At 37.0% G+C, this 16,761-nt stretch overlaps 1 protein-coding gene across 1 annotated transcript in view; it reads left to right on the top strand.

Annotated features, from left to right (window-relative positions):
- The window catches only part of PPA2 (inorganic pyrophosphatase 2), an 85,864-nt gene that overhangs the window by 19,609 nt on the left and 49,494 nt on the right, over positions 1-16,761 (top strand). Inside the window, exons 3-5 of the mRNA XM_007465889.1 lie at positions 5,151-5,204; positions 6,642-6,761; positions 14,160-14,246. Coding sequence (XP_007465951.1) covers positions 5,151-5,204; positions 6,642-6,761; positions 14,160-14,246 — 261 coding nt within the window. The remainder of the gene's footprint in view (positions 1-5,150; positions 5,205-6,641; positions 6,762-14,159; positions 14,247-16,761) is intronic.

The raw sequence follows: 16,761 nt of genomic DNA, 5'->3' as shown, positions 1-16,761 counted from the left end.
TCTTTCCCTTTTGGTAACCATAAGTTTGTTTTCTATCACTGTGAGTCTACTTCTGTTTTGTAAATAAGTTCTTTTGTATCATTGTTTTAGATGCCACATGTAAGTGATACCATATGATATTTGTCTTTCTCTGTCTTACTTCACTTAGTATGATGATCTCTAGTTCCACCCATGTTGCTGCAAATGGTATTATTTCATTCTTTTTTATGGCTGAGTAACATTCCATTATATGTATATACCACATCTTCTTTATCCATTCATCTGTTGATGAACATTTAGGTTGCTTCCATGTCTTGGCTATTGTAAATAGTGCTGCTAAGAACATTGGGGCGCATGTATCTTTTCGAGTTAGAGTTTTTGTCTTTTCCATATATATGCCCAGGAATAGGATTGCTGGATCATATGGTAGCTCTATTTTAGTTTTTTAAGGCTCCGCCATACTGTCCTCCATATTGGCTGTATCAATTTACATCCTCACCAACAGTGTAGGAGGGTTCCCATTTTTCCACACTCTCTCTAGCATTTATTATTTGTAGACTTTATGATGATGGCCATTCTGACCAGTGTGAGGTGGTACCTCATTGTATTTTTGAATTGAATTTCTCTGATAACCATCTTTTCTTTTATAGGAAAATGGCATTCCTACAAAGAGAGCACGAAATGATGAATATGAGGTATATCTAAAGGTTTTTATTTGTGTGTCTCACTTACATTGTCTTTTAAAGACCTTGATGATAGTTTGCATTTATAAAATGATTCTGAATTATTCTCCCTTGCAAAACTTCTGTGTGCATTCTGATGTTTTTCTTCTTCTAGTAACTCTTTTAGGCAGCTAGGGACAATATTACCATTTTACTTTTTTTCCCTTGTGGTAAAGTATACACAACATAACATTTAGCATTTTATTTATTGTACACTTTCTAAGTATACTCTAAGTGACATTAAGTACTTTAGCATGTTGTGTGCAACCATCACCACCATCCATCTCCAGAACTTTTTCATCTTCCCAGACTGAAACTCTGTACCCATTATGCAAAAGCTCTCCATTCCCGCTTCCATGCAGCCCCTAACCACTATTCTACTTTCTGTTTATGAATCTGACTATTCTAGGATCCAGGAACAACTCTTCTGCGGGTAGAGAAGAAAAAAAAAAAAGTTATACCAACTATATGCTAAAATAAATACATTCTAAATCAATCTTTCAAGTATGTGACTGTCAAACTTTTTATATTTCTTGGCTTAGGATCAGAACATTTGACATCTTTCTTGACTCAGGATCATCCCATTTCTTGCTGTTGATACCTTTTTATCTTGCTGTTTCCAGGCAGCTTTTCCTGCCACTTCCTTAGCCTTCTTTTCCCTTTCCAACCTTACTGCTATCTAGTCTCTCATCTGGCTGAAACTATGACCCCAGCCTTTGAATCCACTTCCAAACATAGCTGTGGGGCTGTTTAATTCCTATCAGCTTTGCCTGCCCTCCATCTTGTATTTTCCTAAACTGGCGTTTGTCAAAATGGTCCTAAGCCATCTGCATTGGAACTGCTTAGGGCCCTTGTTAAAATTTCTGATTCCAGGTGCATTCCTTATCTACTAAGTGAGAATCTCTGCTTGCTGGGGACTGGCTAGTCTACATGTTTAACAAGTGTTCCAGGGCATCCTATACACCTGAAGTTTGAGAACCATTGCTCTAGATGTTGGGTGAATAGACATTCAGGGCCTCACGTCTTTATAGGTTCCTGGAGACTTTAAATGTTAAAATGGAAACAGTTGTTTCAGTGGGAGAAATGTATTCTGAGTACACACAGCCAACTTAACATTTAATTCTTAGTTACATAGTTTGTGTGTCAGAGACCACCTGATTTGAGGGTTTTTTTGTTTTGTTTTATTTTGTTTTTTAAAATTCTCTCCTATTTCCCCCACCCCCTAGGCCCTGGCAACCACTTTTCTACTCTCTTTATATGAATTCGGCTTTAAAAAAATTTTAAGATCCCACGTATAAGTGATGCCATGGAATATTTGTCTTTCTCCTTCTGGCTTATTTCAGTGAGCATAATACCTTCCCAGGTTCATCCATCCTGTCACAAAGGGCGAGATTTCCTTCTCATGGTTGAATAATATTCCCTTGTATATATACAACATCTTTATTCATTCATTTGTTGACAGGCACTTAGGCTGTTTCCGTGTCTTGACTATTGTGAATAATGCTGTAATGGGCACAGGAGTGTAAATAGCTGTTCAGTATCCTGTTTTCATTTTTTTTTGGATATATATCCCAAAGTGGGATTTCTGGGTTATATGGTAGTTCTATTTTCAATTTTTTGAGGAAACTCCATACTGTTTTCCATTGAGGCTGCACCAATTTACATTCCCACCAACAGTGCGGTTCCCTTTTCATTTTTTTTTGGATATATATCCCAAAGTGGGATTTCTGGGTTATATGGTAGTTCTATTTTCAATTTTTTGAGGAAACTCCATACTGTTTTCCATTGAGGCTGCACCAATTTACATTCCCACCAACAGTGCACAAGGGTTCCCTTTTCTCCACATCCTTGCCAATACTTGTTATTTCTTGTCTTTTTGATGACAGTCATTCTAACAGGCAATGAGCATCTATCTCATAGTGGTTTTGATTTGCATTTCCCTGATGGTTAGTGATGCTGGCCATCTGTATGTCTTCTTTGGAAAAGTGGCTATTCAAGACCTGTGCCCATTTTTTAATCGGATTGGTTTTTTGCTGTTGAGTTACATGATTTCTTTATGTATTTTGTATATTAACCCCTTAACAGATTTATGACTTATTTTCTTCCATTCCATTGGTTGCCTTTTCATTTTGTTGATGGTTTTCTTTGCTGTGCAGAGCTTTTTAGTTTAATGTACTCCCATTTATTTATTTTTCTTTTGTTGCCTTTGCTTTTAGTGTCAAATCCAAAGTTTATTTGATATTTTAAGAGAAAGAGGATAGAAGGGTGATTTCCTTTCATTTTTTTCCCCAAGTATATAAAATCTACTGACTGCTTTTTCATCTTTTCTTTTTTTCCCCCTGCAATAAAAATAGAAGGAAAAAATAGAAAGAAAAGAACTGAAGGAGGAAGTAAATGCCCCTGACCCATACTCAACTTTCTGAATTTGAAATGTGTCCCCTTGTATCTTTGTGATTTTCTAATAAATTTCAGCAGGCCCTTTTTGGTTTGTAATTAACGCTAATCCTAGGATAACCAGACTAACATTGGTTTTAAAAAATTACAGGTCGTATGCATTTTAGCCAGAGAGAAGAAAAACAGGCTGGAAATACACTCCTAGTGATCAGAAGCAAATGATGAGGGAGAGTGTAGTTTGCAGGCTTAAAATTCAAACCTGATCCATTGTTCTTTTGGCGTAATTCAAGTCTCTGTGAGTGCTTTTGGTAGGTGTCCTTGTGTAAAAGGATTGTCACTAGCTTTGTCTTCTCTGTCACCTCTGAGTATTCATCTGCATGCATTTGTTCTCTTATAGCCAGACTTTCAGGGATGAATAAATTATGTGAACATCTGTCATTTCCTTAGGTTTTTCTTTTTAACAGCTACTTCAGACATATTTAAACAGGTGCTGGGGTACCTCATGAAAGAGCATAGAAAATGAAACATAACAGCAGGCCTGTGTATAAGGTTGCTAAGATAGGTATGAGACATACTTCTAAGGAGCAATTGTTGAGAATTCATTCTCAGCTTTGTTCCTTATCTCGTTATGAGTATGCAGTTTTGTCACTGGTAAACTTTAGTCTTATCTAGAAGAACTTAAAAACCATCATTATTTTTGTGGCTTGATTTATATTTAATTGTATAAATGGCATTCTTTGAATTAATAGCATTCATGTTTCACTAAGAAAGCCCCAGATATTGTTTAGCAGTGCTTTAAACCAGAGGTTCTCAACTCTGGCTGCATATGAAAATTGCTTGGAATGCTTTTAAAAATAAGCAGTGCCCTGGCTCCACCTGAGAACCATTGAATTCAAATATGTAGGAGATGGGGCTCTAAAAATCTTTTTCTTTTTTTTTACTCGGTTACAGCTCTCCAGGTGATTTTGCTGTGTGACACAGTTGAGAATAAGTTTATTTAATCACTGCTTCTCAAATGATCTGTGGTGAAGGACAGGTTGTTTTGTTTATTTCTAATCTGTTGTGAACTGATACTTTAAAAAAATACAATCAAAATGAATTATTAGAAAAGTGTAATTCAAGTGCCAAATTTTTATTATTAGGTTCAACAGTCATAAAAAGTACTCTGTCAGATTGTTATAAATGTTTCTAAATGAACCAGTAACAGTCATATTACAGATTAGCCCTGGTCCATGAACACACTTGGAGCAGGACTGTTTTAAACCATTGCTTTGATAAGTTGTTGGTTACTGATATCAGAATAGCATGCAAGTCAACTTTACCTGTAAGACTTTCTCTTTGTGAGGCCGTTACTGTAGGAAATTATTTTTACTCATCACTGATGTAGTCTCCTTTGTTTTAAGTACTCTGCAAAGTTCAGAAATGATAAACAGAAGCAGTGGTCCTTTTATAACTTTAGGGAACCAGAGATCACTAGATATGTAAACTAAGCTTTAAAACTCTTTATAAGCTTTATAACTACCTATACCAATAGCCTTAATTGTATATTATATGATAATAACTTGGATTTAAATATTATTTTATAATTTTAAAAGTACTTCATAATTGTCTGTATTTTCATTTAAAATATGTAATTCATCTTCACAACAACCTTGTGTGGGGTGAGGAAGGAGATTATCACACTTACTTTGTAGACTGGAAAAGTGACACATTCAGCTCTCACTCCTATTTTAGCTGGAAAATAAAAATTGAAACAAGTTTCCTGGCTCCATTCTGGTTCTGTCACTACCCTGCAAAGGTATTTCCAGAAATGTAGCAACTCCTAACACTGTACAGTAGTGGGCAAGTGACACGATCAGGTTTAAATTCTGTTGTGTTTTAAACAACTTCTCTAATTTTTTAGAAGGAATTTAAGGCGTAGGCAGACATATGATGCAGACGCTCAACATTTTTTGTGGGAAAAAAACTAAAGCATTCTCATGCAGGAGATAAGTGAAAAGATAAAGGAAGGCAAAATTTAAATTTTTTTTTCTTTGTTGTTTTTTTAAATTGCAGAATTTGTTTAATATGGTTGTAGAAGTACCTCGGTGGACGAATGCTAAAATGGAGGTATGGATATATCCTATTAATATCAAATGGAAATGATAATAATGATATAAAAACTTGGTTTCAAGTTGTTTGCCATAATATTTTGAAATTGGGATGGTTGACAAACTTCTTTATAATTAAAACAATGGAAAACATTCTTGTGAACTTATTTTGAATCTAATTTCAAAAAGGAAAATATTATTCAAAGCTGAATTTACGCTTTAAAGACAGTGTTTTCCATTTTTGCCTCCCTAGTTTGTTATACACGTATTTATTTAATTTTCCTTGACTTCTCTGTCTGAAAATGACAAATATTTTCAAGATTTTCTTAAATAGCTTCTGAGATGTATTTTGTTCATAGACACAACTGAAACATATTATTTGGGACTGATGATAATTTTGGTTTCTAAGGACTTAATTTTCCTTTAGATTTTATTTTAGTCTACTAGGAATGAAAGCATTTTGCTGGCCAACTTGGTTTCTGAGCACTTTCTAAGAGCATCTGCTGTTCCCCTGGTTAGCTTTTTTTTTTTTTTTTTTAAAGTTTTTCCATGAGACATGAACCTATCAAGAACTTCCCTTTTGCTTTTCAGAATTTTATGATTTCATCTTCAGTTAGGTAAGATCCCTTATAGTTCCGAATGAAATTTAATTTATGATACTTAGTTTGTTTAGTTATTTAAGCCTTCTCATACAACTTTGGATGTGATGGCAAGTATTATTTCAAGTGTTGAAGGATTGCTATGTCAGTATATATTTCTCAGATTTTATATTTGGAGGATTGTCAGTAACTTCACCAAGTCCTGGTAGTATTTTTGTTGTTGTTGTTAATATTTTAATAGGAAAAAGTAAAGATATTAGATTCTTCTTTTGTTCTTGCTTTAAATACAATGTTTTATCATTCTGGCTACTCTCTACCTCACTTGGGTATAGGATCAAGATTCTGTGAGATTCTGCCTAATTTCAGCAGTGTTTATTCATTCAAACATGGCTTCAGTTATTTTTTATTTACTTTATAGGATAGTTTTTTTTTTTCTTTTTGCATGGCAATTTGGATATGTTTGATTGAAAGGTAACTTTGAAATGAAATCACTTGGTGAAAATCTTTAAGTTAACTTTATTATAAGATTGACCGTAGAAAGTCCGAGATTAGTGACAAAGATTAATCCTTATCCTCTTGCCGTTTCAATAAGCTTTCTTATTTGTGTTAGAAATAATGAGCTCATAAGTAATAGAGTGCCTAAAAATATAGTCTGATGTTTCCTTTCCAGACAGTTTTTTTAATACAGAACAGTAAATTAGAAACAAGAACTGGTTTAATTTATTTTAAAGTGTCTTTGATCAGTAAGTTGGATTATGAATACTTAGTCTGATAATGGCAGATTTAAAAAATACTATTTGAATATAGGATTAATCGTTTCTTATTCCCCACCCCTCTTTTTTCCATGACCTGCTTAGATTGCCACGGAGGAGCCATTGAATCCCATTAAACAAGATGTAAAGGATGGCAAGCTTCGCTACGTGGCAAATATCTTTCCTCACAAAGGTTATATATGGAATTACGGTGCCCTCCCTCAGGTAACATTTTTGTTATAATGGTAAAACTTCTCTGTCTTCTGAAAAAATTGCCTTGTAAATCCTGTGAACTACTTGAATTTAAATTGGTTCTGAGGACATGTCAGTGTGAGAGGTTTGTGAATATAAATTTTTTTAATGTGGAGTTTTATTGTATCAGTAAATTTTTTTTCAAAGTATATATATGTCTGTACTCAAGTTCTTAGAGTTAGGTATATAGAACAATCACATTTGGCATTTTGAATGTTATTTCTTTTTCTGGGCTTGGCTATTAAGAGTCGTGAAAAATGTTTTGTCTCCTTTATATGCAGTCATTTCTTTGGATATGACAAGTTATGCTTTTATATACATTCATATATGACAGCATGAATTTTGGTTTTTAAATTTTAACAGGTGAACCTTTTAAATTGTTACCTCTTTCAGAATTCATTGTGAATTGAATAAAGCAACTTAATTATATACTATTATGAATTTATAATTTTTAAGTGGGAAGCAATGGAAACAATGACTAAGTCATGGTAAAGCAGCGTTGCTATTTGCTTTTCTTCCTTTCTTCTCCCTTTTTGTTTTCTTCTCATGTTTACTCACTCCTGGGAAGTGGTAACTCCTTCCAGATAATTTAGTGAGTAAAACTCAGAATATGCAGATTCAGAAGTCTAGGTTTGGGGACGTAGAGAAGCATCTGCCTTTATGTTTATAAAAGCCATTAGAGCATCTGTCTATCTGAATATTTAATTTTGATTATTTAAATTTTATTTATTTTAATATTTTGCATGAAATTCCAAGATGCTTTTTGGAAAATATCTGAAAAAGGAGGTCTTGCTTTATCCAACTCAGAAAAACAGCTGCCCATGTAGAATAAACATTCACAGGAAAAGAAAAAAGAAAAATGTTTTCTAAAGAGTCAGGCTGTCTTTGATGCAGTTAGACCACCCAAGTAGATACATTCTTGGTTAAAACAGGCATTTCTAACATGGTGTGCTAAGAATGAGGATGTCTGTTGAAACCAGGTCTTCTGACTCCCCAGGTGCCTAAGTAGAGACCCTGTTTGACCTAGCAGTGAAAGAGCAAGAATATTTTTGTTAAGCTTGGGGGATAGGTCTGTACGAGAAGGCATAGATGAGGGGAAGCCCAAAGAAGCCGTTGAATTAGAGAAAGACAAAAACAGAGCCATAAAAAGTATGTATTTGTTTATTTCATTAAACATTTATTAAGGATTTATGTGCTAGGCTGTGTATTAGATGTTGGGGAAACAAAGAAAAATGAGAGATAGTATAAGGTCAAGGCAGCATAATAAGTGACTAAGAACGTTGATTTTGGAGCCAGCTTGCCACTTCCTAGTAATGTGACCTTGGGCAAGTTCCTTTGTCTTTCGGTACCTCACCCTCTTTATATGTAAAATAGAGATGATAAAGTATCTACTGCACATGGTCCTGTTGACATTAAATGAGTTATTGCATGTTTATGTTAGAATAGCGCCTAATAGATAGTGATCACATTATTATGACTGTTGGTACTTTTATTATTATATGGTCTTTATATAGTCTCTTGGCGGTGGGATGATCATCAACTAAACCAGGAGTTACAGTGGAGCATAATAGATGCTACTAACTCATCTTTTGTAGTTTATCTATTTAAAGTCCTGACAAATTTTTGTGCTCCTCTGCGTGTGTTTGAATGTGCAAGATGCTCTTACTGTTATTATATTGGTCTGTTAGGTGCCGTGGTTCTCGTATTAGAGCAGAGTTCGACTGCCGCTGGCTCTTTGCCCCCTGCCTTCACCCCTGCATACCGAAATTTCATACTCCACCTAGTATCCAAAATACCATTTTGCCCATAAGAGAACCTTTTAATGGTCTCCTGTTGCTAAAAGGATAAAATAAAAAAGTTCCTAACATGGCTCCCCAACCCTTCATGATGTGGCCCTGCTTCTCCAGCCTCGTTTTGCAGCCTTTGTCTTTCCTCACTTCCATCCCACCACAGCAGCTTCTTCAGTGTTTCGAGTGTCCCTTGGCGTTTCCACACCAGCCCTTCCTTCACAGAGCTGTTTATTCATTCTATACACATTTTTTGAGTATCTAACGTTTGCCAGGCCATGTTCTAAGTACTGGAGGTAAAGCAGTGATAAAAGGGACAAAAATTCTTCTGGGACTTGTATTCTGGGCAGAGAGACAGACAAAAAAAAAGTAAAAATGTACAGTACCTCAGATAGTGGTAAGCATGTTAGAGAAAAATAAAGCAGGGAATGGGGCTGGGGTGTGTTGGGATTGTTGCAGTTTACACAGGGAGAAGGCCTCAGTGAGGTGGTATTATCTGGGGGGAGACCTGAAGAAAGTGGGAAGGTGGTTATCTTAGTAAAGACCTGAGGAAGTGAGGGCCATCCAGGGCAGTCTAGGGGAATTCATCAAGAAACAAGTATAGAGGTCCCAAGGTAGAAGGAGGCTTCTATTGCCTGAGTAACAGAAAGGAGGCCAGTGTGGCTAGAATGGAAGTGAGGAAGAGGAAATCGACCTGTATTCTCTCTGCTGTTTTCAACCAGAGATCTTTACTATCTTTTTACACCCAAACTGACGTTGTAGCGTGTGTGTGTATGTGTGTGTGAGTCTTCAGCAGAAAAATGTACTATAGACTGCATAGAGGTGAAACACCAAACAAAAATAGCTACATAGATTCATGTTTATAAAAAGTTGAAATTAGGCCAGTTGTTGATAGGCAAGGTACCATACCCAATATCTCTTTGCTTCCGGTCGATGTTAAGACAGAGTGAGCCTGTTAAAATGCAAGCCAGCCCCCGGTTCCATTTATGTTTTTGGTCTCGTGTCTGGCTTCTCTTCCTGCTCTCTCAGCTCCACACTGACCTTCTCACGACTGCTCGATGCTCCGGGCACACTCCTGCCTCAGGCCATCACGCTTACTGTGTCCTCCAGCCTGGGACACTCTCTCCCAGTGGTCACATGTCCTGCCTCCTTAAGTGTTTGCTGGTCAGCTACCTCCTTCACGGTGCCTGCCCAGAACATCCTTTACAGCTTTAACCCACATACTCCCATTCCTCCTTCCATACTTTATTTTTTTTCCCTTTTCCATTACACCTACCAACTTCTGACATGGTACATAATTTAGTTTTTCATTATGTTTATTTTTAATATCTTTTAGCTAGAATGCAGTCTCCATAAGGGCAGGAATTCTGTCTGTTTTGTTCACTGATGTCTTCCAACTGCCCAGCTTAGTGACTGGCACCAAGTAGGTGATCAGTAAATATTTGGGGATGAATGAATCCATGAATGCATGGTGTATGTTGCATTTGCTTCATAGGCATGTGTGGGTAATTGGATTTTGCTGTTCTCTTATGATTTGTCTTATAACAGCAGGAAGGTTGTTCAGAGCGGTTACCAAGCCAACCATGCTTGGAAGAACATTTAAGCAGCAGAATACTGTTTAAGTAGCAGCCTCTCCATTTAGCTTGTAATCCATCTGTGTGCCCTCATTTCAGACCTTCATCTGCCTAGACTGTTTAACCCTAATAACTTCCCTTGCACCAGCAATAATGCCTTCCTGAGAGTTGAGTTTGGACTGGGCAAGAATCATCTTTGTCTTCCCCCCCGATTGTTCATATTTCCCACATATTATTCAAGTGTAATAACTTTCTGTGTAAATATTTAGAGGACCTATCTGAATAATGTTAAAGGACTAGAATCACTAACTTCAAGATTTCTTCAGTCTTAATGTAATATCATTGTATTTATTACTTTGAACTTCATTATAAATTTGGTTCAGTGACCCCAAGTTTCATTTAGTACCGCTTCTTAGCTTTATAACCTGGGACCAGTGACTAAATGTCTCTAGGCCTATTTGTTCATCTGTATCATCCTGCCACCTACCCCACAAGGTTATTGTGGATATTGAATGAGATGATCAACGCAAGTTTAGCCCCGTAGTGAGTGTTCAATAGTATTATCTCGATGATGACACTGCTGCCACTGATTGATGTTAGCTGCTAATAGTAAATAGCTTTTGCTCCACACTGAAGCTGGTGAACTTCAGGTAGTGGTTGAGTAGATCTTACTTCCTTTGACCTGATGATAGGAATTCTGATTGATCAGGAAGTAGTTCTCAAGAAGCACCTGTATACCCAGCTCTGTACCATTCAGTGGTTTTTTTGGAGAGACTGAAGCACCAGATCATGGTGATTACAGATGTATTGGTTGATATTTATAAGATTGTAAGGTAATGACCTCAAAACCTTCATGAGGGTGAGTAAGGTTTGTTTTAGGCTAGATCAATAATCTATGTATTCTGATTTTTTTTTCATAGCTTTATAGCCATCCTTTGTATGAGTTTAGCATTATTTGTATTCCTCTTGATAGGTTTTTAAACTCTTTTTAAAGCTTTTCGTGGGTCCCTGCTAAAATTTTTCTATATACTTAACATATATAGGTATATACTACTAAGTGTATGCCTATAAGTTAGATTGCTAAGTTCTGAGTTACATACCTATTTACTTTACTAGGTATTCACAAATTGTTTACAAAAGAAGTTGTAATAATATATACTCCTACCAGTAGTAGTAGGGTTCCAGGTTTCTTATATCATTATCAGTATTTAGCATTATCAGATTTTTAAGTTTTTGAAATAGCATCTCATTTTGGTTTTAATTTGTATTTCTCTGATCAGACTGGGTATCTTTTCATATACTTGTAAGTCATTCACATTTCCTCTTTGAATTACCTGTTCCTGTCTTGGACCCATTTTGTATTGCGTGGCTCTTTTTCTTATTTAACTGTAGAAGTTATTTCTAAATCCTGGATCTAATCTTTTGTCACTTTTGTGAAACAAATATTAAGATTTGGAATTTCCTCTTCTGGATATTTCTTTTCTAGCCTGACTGTGCTTTTCTAGTTGTTTCTCTGCCTAGTTAGATACTTAAACTACACTCGAGGGCATAAAGTTTTAAATTTGTCAAGATTTCCTCTCCTAGTGATTGTTTGAAGTTATACTGTATTTTCAAGTTAAGTTAGAAGTTATTTAGTATGGCTCTCTTTTTGTAGTAAAAAACTGAGCCCTGAAGGTATAGAGTGTTAAAGGCAGGACTAGAGATAGAAAGAACTAGTATGGTCTTTTTTTCTGGTGAGGGAAATCATGAACCACTCACTCGCCCTAAAATTGACAGCATTGTTATAGCTTAAGAATTTTGCCTGTATGTACTTATTTTCTCAAGAGAAGGAACTAAATTGATAGGTAATGTTGAAAGAGGAGTTTCTGAAGGGAATGTAGACCAATGAACCAATCAAAAAACAGAAACACCCACAAAAACCAAATGGAATACCACTTATATGAAGACAACTTTTGTGTCAGAAAGGACTTTTGTAAATATTAAATCCGACCAAAATGGACTAAGTTATCTCATGAATTTGTGAGCTTCCTGTTCACTGGTAGTATTTATGTGGATTATGAATGACCACCAACAACCATAGAATTCAGGGCTAGGATGTATCTAGCAATTGTCTTATTTAAGCCATTCTTTTTATAGGTGAGGAAACTGAGGTCTGGATGTTTTGGCCAAGGTAGTTTGTGGCTAAAGTAGGACTAGAATCTAGGTATCTTCCTTCAGGCCGGAGTGACTTCTAGCTTATCACATTTGTTCCCTTCTGAGAGTGGGAGTGAGGTTAAGGAAGGTTCAAGAAAGGATTCCTGCATTAGGAAGGAAGGACCTCTCAGATATTTTCTGATTCTGCCTCTGGGTTTTCTAATTCCACTTATATACTTCACTTCCATCTTGGCTTCTCCAGCACATTAAGATTAATTTTGTAGCATTTGTGACAAATGCTACACCATTTATCAGCACGGTGTTCTTCAGGGTATTGACTGTGTCCTGTTGGTTTCTGTTCCTAACTCCTGGTCAAGAGTAGGTAATCAATAAATATTAACTCAATGAATGGATGCCTGGTAATAGAAAACAAGAAGCAGTAAGGTCAACCGTAGGAAAATATACTTAGGAGATTCTGAGAGTAAGAGAACTTAAAAGAAGAGAATCATGAATAAGGTTATATCTGAAAGTAATTGCCATTCAATTACCAAATATTTGTTATCAAAATCTGGGCATCATAACATAATTTTTAATAGCATGTGTTCTAATCTCATGGCCACCATTTAGAATCTGAGCTTGGCAAGTTTAAACTCTGTGCTGCAGTTTACTTATCTGTACAGTGGAGTTAATAATTGTACATTCTTCATGGGATACATGTATGTATATGTGTGTGTATATCACTGGGAAGGTATCTCTCATCTATAACCAATATGTAAGGTTAACAGTTATTTTTATTATCCTTATATTTTATTAGTAATGCTAGTATTGGGGGTAGTGAAATGTTAGTCGTGGTTTACTGATTTTGCTTTCTGGTAAGGATGGGTCAGTATATTCCTGAATATGCTATAATTATGATCAGAAGGGAAATACTAGAGTTTATCTAGGGTTTAGCTGTAAATAGGGTTCATTTTAAATTATCTATATAAAATTAGAGGAGCCCATCTTGGATAATCTGAAATTCTAGGTAACATTCTTGAGATGACACAGTCTCTGCACATCTTATAAATCTGGGAGAAATAATTTCAGGGAACTTCTACAGTTCCATTTAGAATCAGCTAATTATGGAGCTTTTGGGGAAGGATAGTGCCTAAGGGATATTGAAGCTTGATAACAAATTTCTGTTATGCTGTTCATTTATAAAAATACTCAATGTATATAGTTTATAGCCAACAGGGTATAATCTTTTCAGTAAACTAAAGAGTTGCCATCTTTTCATGGTTTTGTCAAATTTTCAAGATTTGATGACAAAGGTAGAGGATTTTTAAAATGGAATGAAATGGGACAAAAATGGGTTTTTCTTTCGTAGATACTTGTTCTTTGGTTTGTGAAGGGAAAACTGGGTTTGTTCTAGTAGAAGTTACTTAGAGTATAGGAAGTTTATTTTCAAACCTGGAAAGCCAGACCCAATGCTGTTCCATGTCAAAGGAAGCAGTGAGTAGTGGAAGCAGCAGTCCAGACAGTTAGTGGGAACAAGGGCACAGACAATGGGAACATCTGAACTGAAGCTCTAAATAAAAGTGAGCATGATTTTAGACACTGACTAAACTTGGAAGAAGAGTGTATTTGTAAATACCACCCACTTTCGGCTGTGATTATACAGACAAATGAAAGACAGAAGGGAGGAAATAGTATGAATCTGTTTTAATTATTATGATGCTTAGGGATGTACTGGCATGTTGGCATTGAGCCTATTTAATTTCTGAGAATTTTCCCCTTGGATTATGGCGATCTGTAAAACTTCATGGACATGTGGAAAGATTAAGATACATTATAGAGAGTATTAACCCATATTCCACCCCCGCCCTTCTGTTTTTTAGACTTGGGAAGATCCCCATCGAAAAGATAAGAGCACAGACTGCTGTGGAGATAATGATCCTATTGATGTTTGTGAAATAGGCTCAAAGGTTTGTTGCATAGACTGTTATTCTAACATATGTTCAACTTTATTCATGCCATAAAATTTCAGTTCTCTTTAGAAGGCACCGATTCTTCAACTCTTCAAAGTTCTAGCCTATTCATCCCTCTGATATCAGTTCTTTTTTGTATCTTTACTTCCTTCTCTTAAACTAGGGGTTGGTAAACTACAGCTGGTGGCCGGTCAAATCCAGCTCGCCACCTGTTTTTATAAATGACACAGCTCCAGCCGTTCATTTACATATGGTCTACGGCTGCTTTTGCACCACAGCAGCAGTTGAGGAGTGAAGCAGAGACCGTACAATCTGCGATGTCTAAATATTTGCTATCTGACCTTTTACCGAATAAGTTTGCTGAGTCCTGTCTTCATCGTCCTTGCCCATTATCCAGACAGGAAGTTCACTGATGAAAGCCAGCTGGTACTCTTTTTTTTGTGCCTGTTTCCAGGGTGCAGGGTCCCACTGGGGACAAACAAAACCTGAGCTTTCATAGGTTACTGCTACCCATAGAATACTGTGTGTCTTTGCTCACACTCTTCCTTTCTCCTATTTTCTACTGCATTTATTGCCAATATTTATTGTTCTCTGCAGACATTAAACTCCTTGTACTTTGTTCTCACTCCCAGCAGAACATGTTTTCTTTAATTTTGTAGAGCTCACAGAAACCAGCATGTAGGAACCCCGTAACTTTCCCCGTTAGAGTACCAGACACCTGTGCCTGCAGACACTGCTTCTTCCCTTCCTTCTGTTACTCTGAGACCAGGGCTTCCCCCTGTGCTCTAGATCATGTCCCTTCTTGCCTCTTGAGTGACACTATTTTCTTAGCTCTTCTCTGTCCTGTATTTACAACTTCTCTTTCTTTATTGGCTTCCTCCCATATGCCTCCTCTCTTTTTCCTTTTCATAGGAAGACTTGTAAAAAGAGCCAACACTGACCTCTATCTCCTCCTTCCCACTCAATCTTCAACCTTTTTCAAAATTGTTTCCGTCCCCCCATTATTTCAGTGCAACTGCTCTTACTAAGGTTACTGGTAACTTTCTTTTAGCCACATCCAACTGGCCTGTTTCACAGGTTTTGTCTAACTTGAATTTACCTTAGTATTTTATGCCTTTAACCTCATCTTCCTTCTTCAAACAGTCTCTTTGCTTGGCTTTGATTATATCATAATATCTTGGATATCCTCTAATTCTCATTCCTCCTGGGTTTCCTTTGCAAGCTCCTTTCTTCTGCCTGCTCCTTGACCATCGCTTCGCTTGAGGGTTGTGCCCTGGTTCACCTCTTCTTCACTTCGTGTGGCAACTCCTTTGGTGATCTGGTCCCAAGCATTCATGGTTTTGCTCTCAAGTTAATGTCCAGCTCAGACCTACGTTCTCAACTACCTACACCTACACTTGAGTGTCTCCCAGGCGCCTCAAACTCATTGTGTCCGAAACTGAATTCATTGTTTCCTCCTGTCCACATGAAGGACGTCTCTCCTCCTTCCCTCCTCACCTCCAGGTTCTTGAGCCAGAAACTGACGGGACATCCTTGATCGCCCTTTGCTTCTCTTTATCCTATTAGTCATGAAATACTGATTCTATGTTCTAAATGGCCTTTAAATCTCTTTCTTTCCACTATCACTGCAGCCAGCTTTGTCTAGTCCTCAATTATATTGCACTTGAATTATTCCTACTACTGACGAGTTTCCTTGCCGAGTCTTATTTTCCCTCCCGATTCCAGATTCTTTTCCGGCTCTACTCTTTGAGTCCCTGTCCCCCCCTTTTCTGACTTCCTCTCCTGCCACTGTTCGTCTGCAGCTGTACCGAACTTCCAATTCCTGTAATGTATCTGCCGTCACTCATGTACAGGCCTTCACACAAGCTATTCCCTTTATGTAGAACGGAATATTCTCTTCCTTCACTTTATTTGACTTTCCCCTTCTTTTCGCTTTACCTCCCCCTGCTCATCCTTCGGATCTCAGCTGTAATATCACTTCCTTTCAGAAGTCTCCCTTTACCCTCTGTACACTGACATACTTGCTCTCTGGTCTGTGCTTCCTCAGTACCAACAGTGCTGTGTTTTTTGTCTAATTGTCTCCTCCGAGATGGCAGTCAGCTCTGTGAGGATGGGACTCACCGTTACAGCGTGTAACTCAGTGCCTGGCACGGGGCGTGTGCTTAATGTAAGACGTTCCAAATACAGTCATTACTTGAGTCATATTCTTCTAGCTGAGATTAAATCGGTTTGCTCTGGAAACTCATATTCGCACTTTCAGGCTTCCAGAATGTTATTCAGTGAATAGTGTCCTCTGATTCTTTGTCACTTTGTTTATTTACTGTGTTCTTCTGTTACTCTCCTTTCTTCTTTCTCGTCTTCTTCCTCATTCTCTCCTTTCTTATTCCTCCTCCTTTCCTCCTCTTCTTTGACTTTCTATTCCTTCTTTTTTTTTTGCTTTTGCTCCTTCTATTCTTCTACTTCCTTCTTTTTTTCTTCCTTGTACTTTTATTCCCCTCCACCGCCCCGCCCT

Source organism: Lipotes vexillifer, unplaced genomic scaffold (assembly GCF_000442215.2).
Source record: "Lipotes vexillifer unplaced genomic scaffold, Lipotes_vexillifer_v1.1 scaffold1393, whole genome shotgun sequence".
Taxonomy (NCBI): domain Eukaryota; kingdom Metazoa; phylum Chordata; class Mammalia; order Artiodactyla; family Lipotidae; genus Lipotes; species Lipotes vexillifer.
This window is presented reverse-complemented; position numbering and strand designations above follow the sequence as displayed.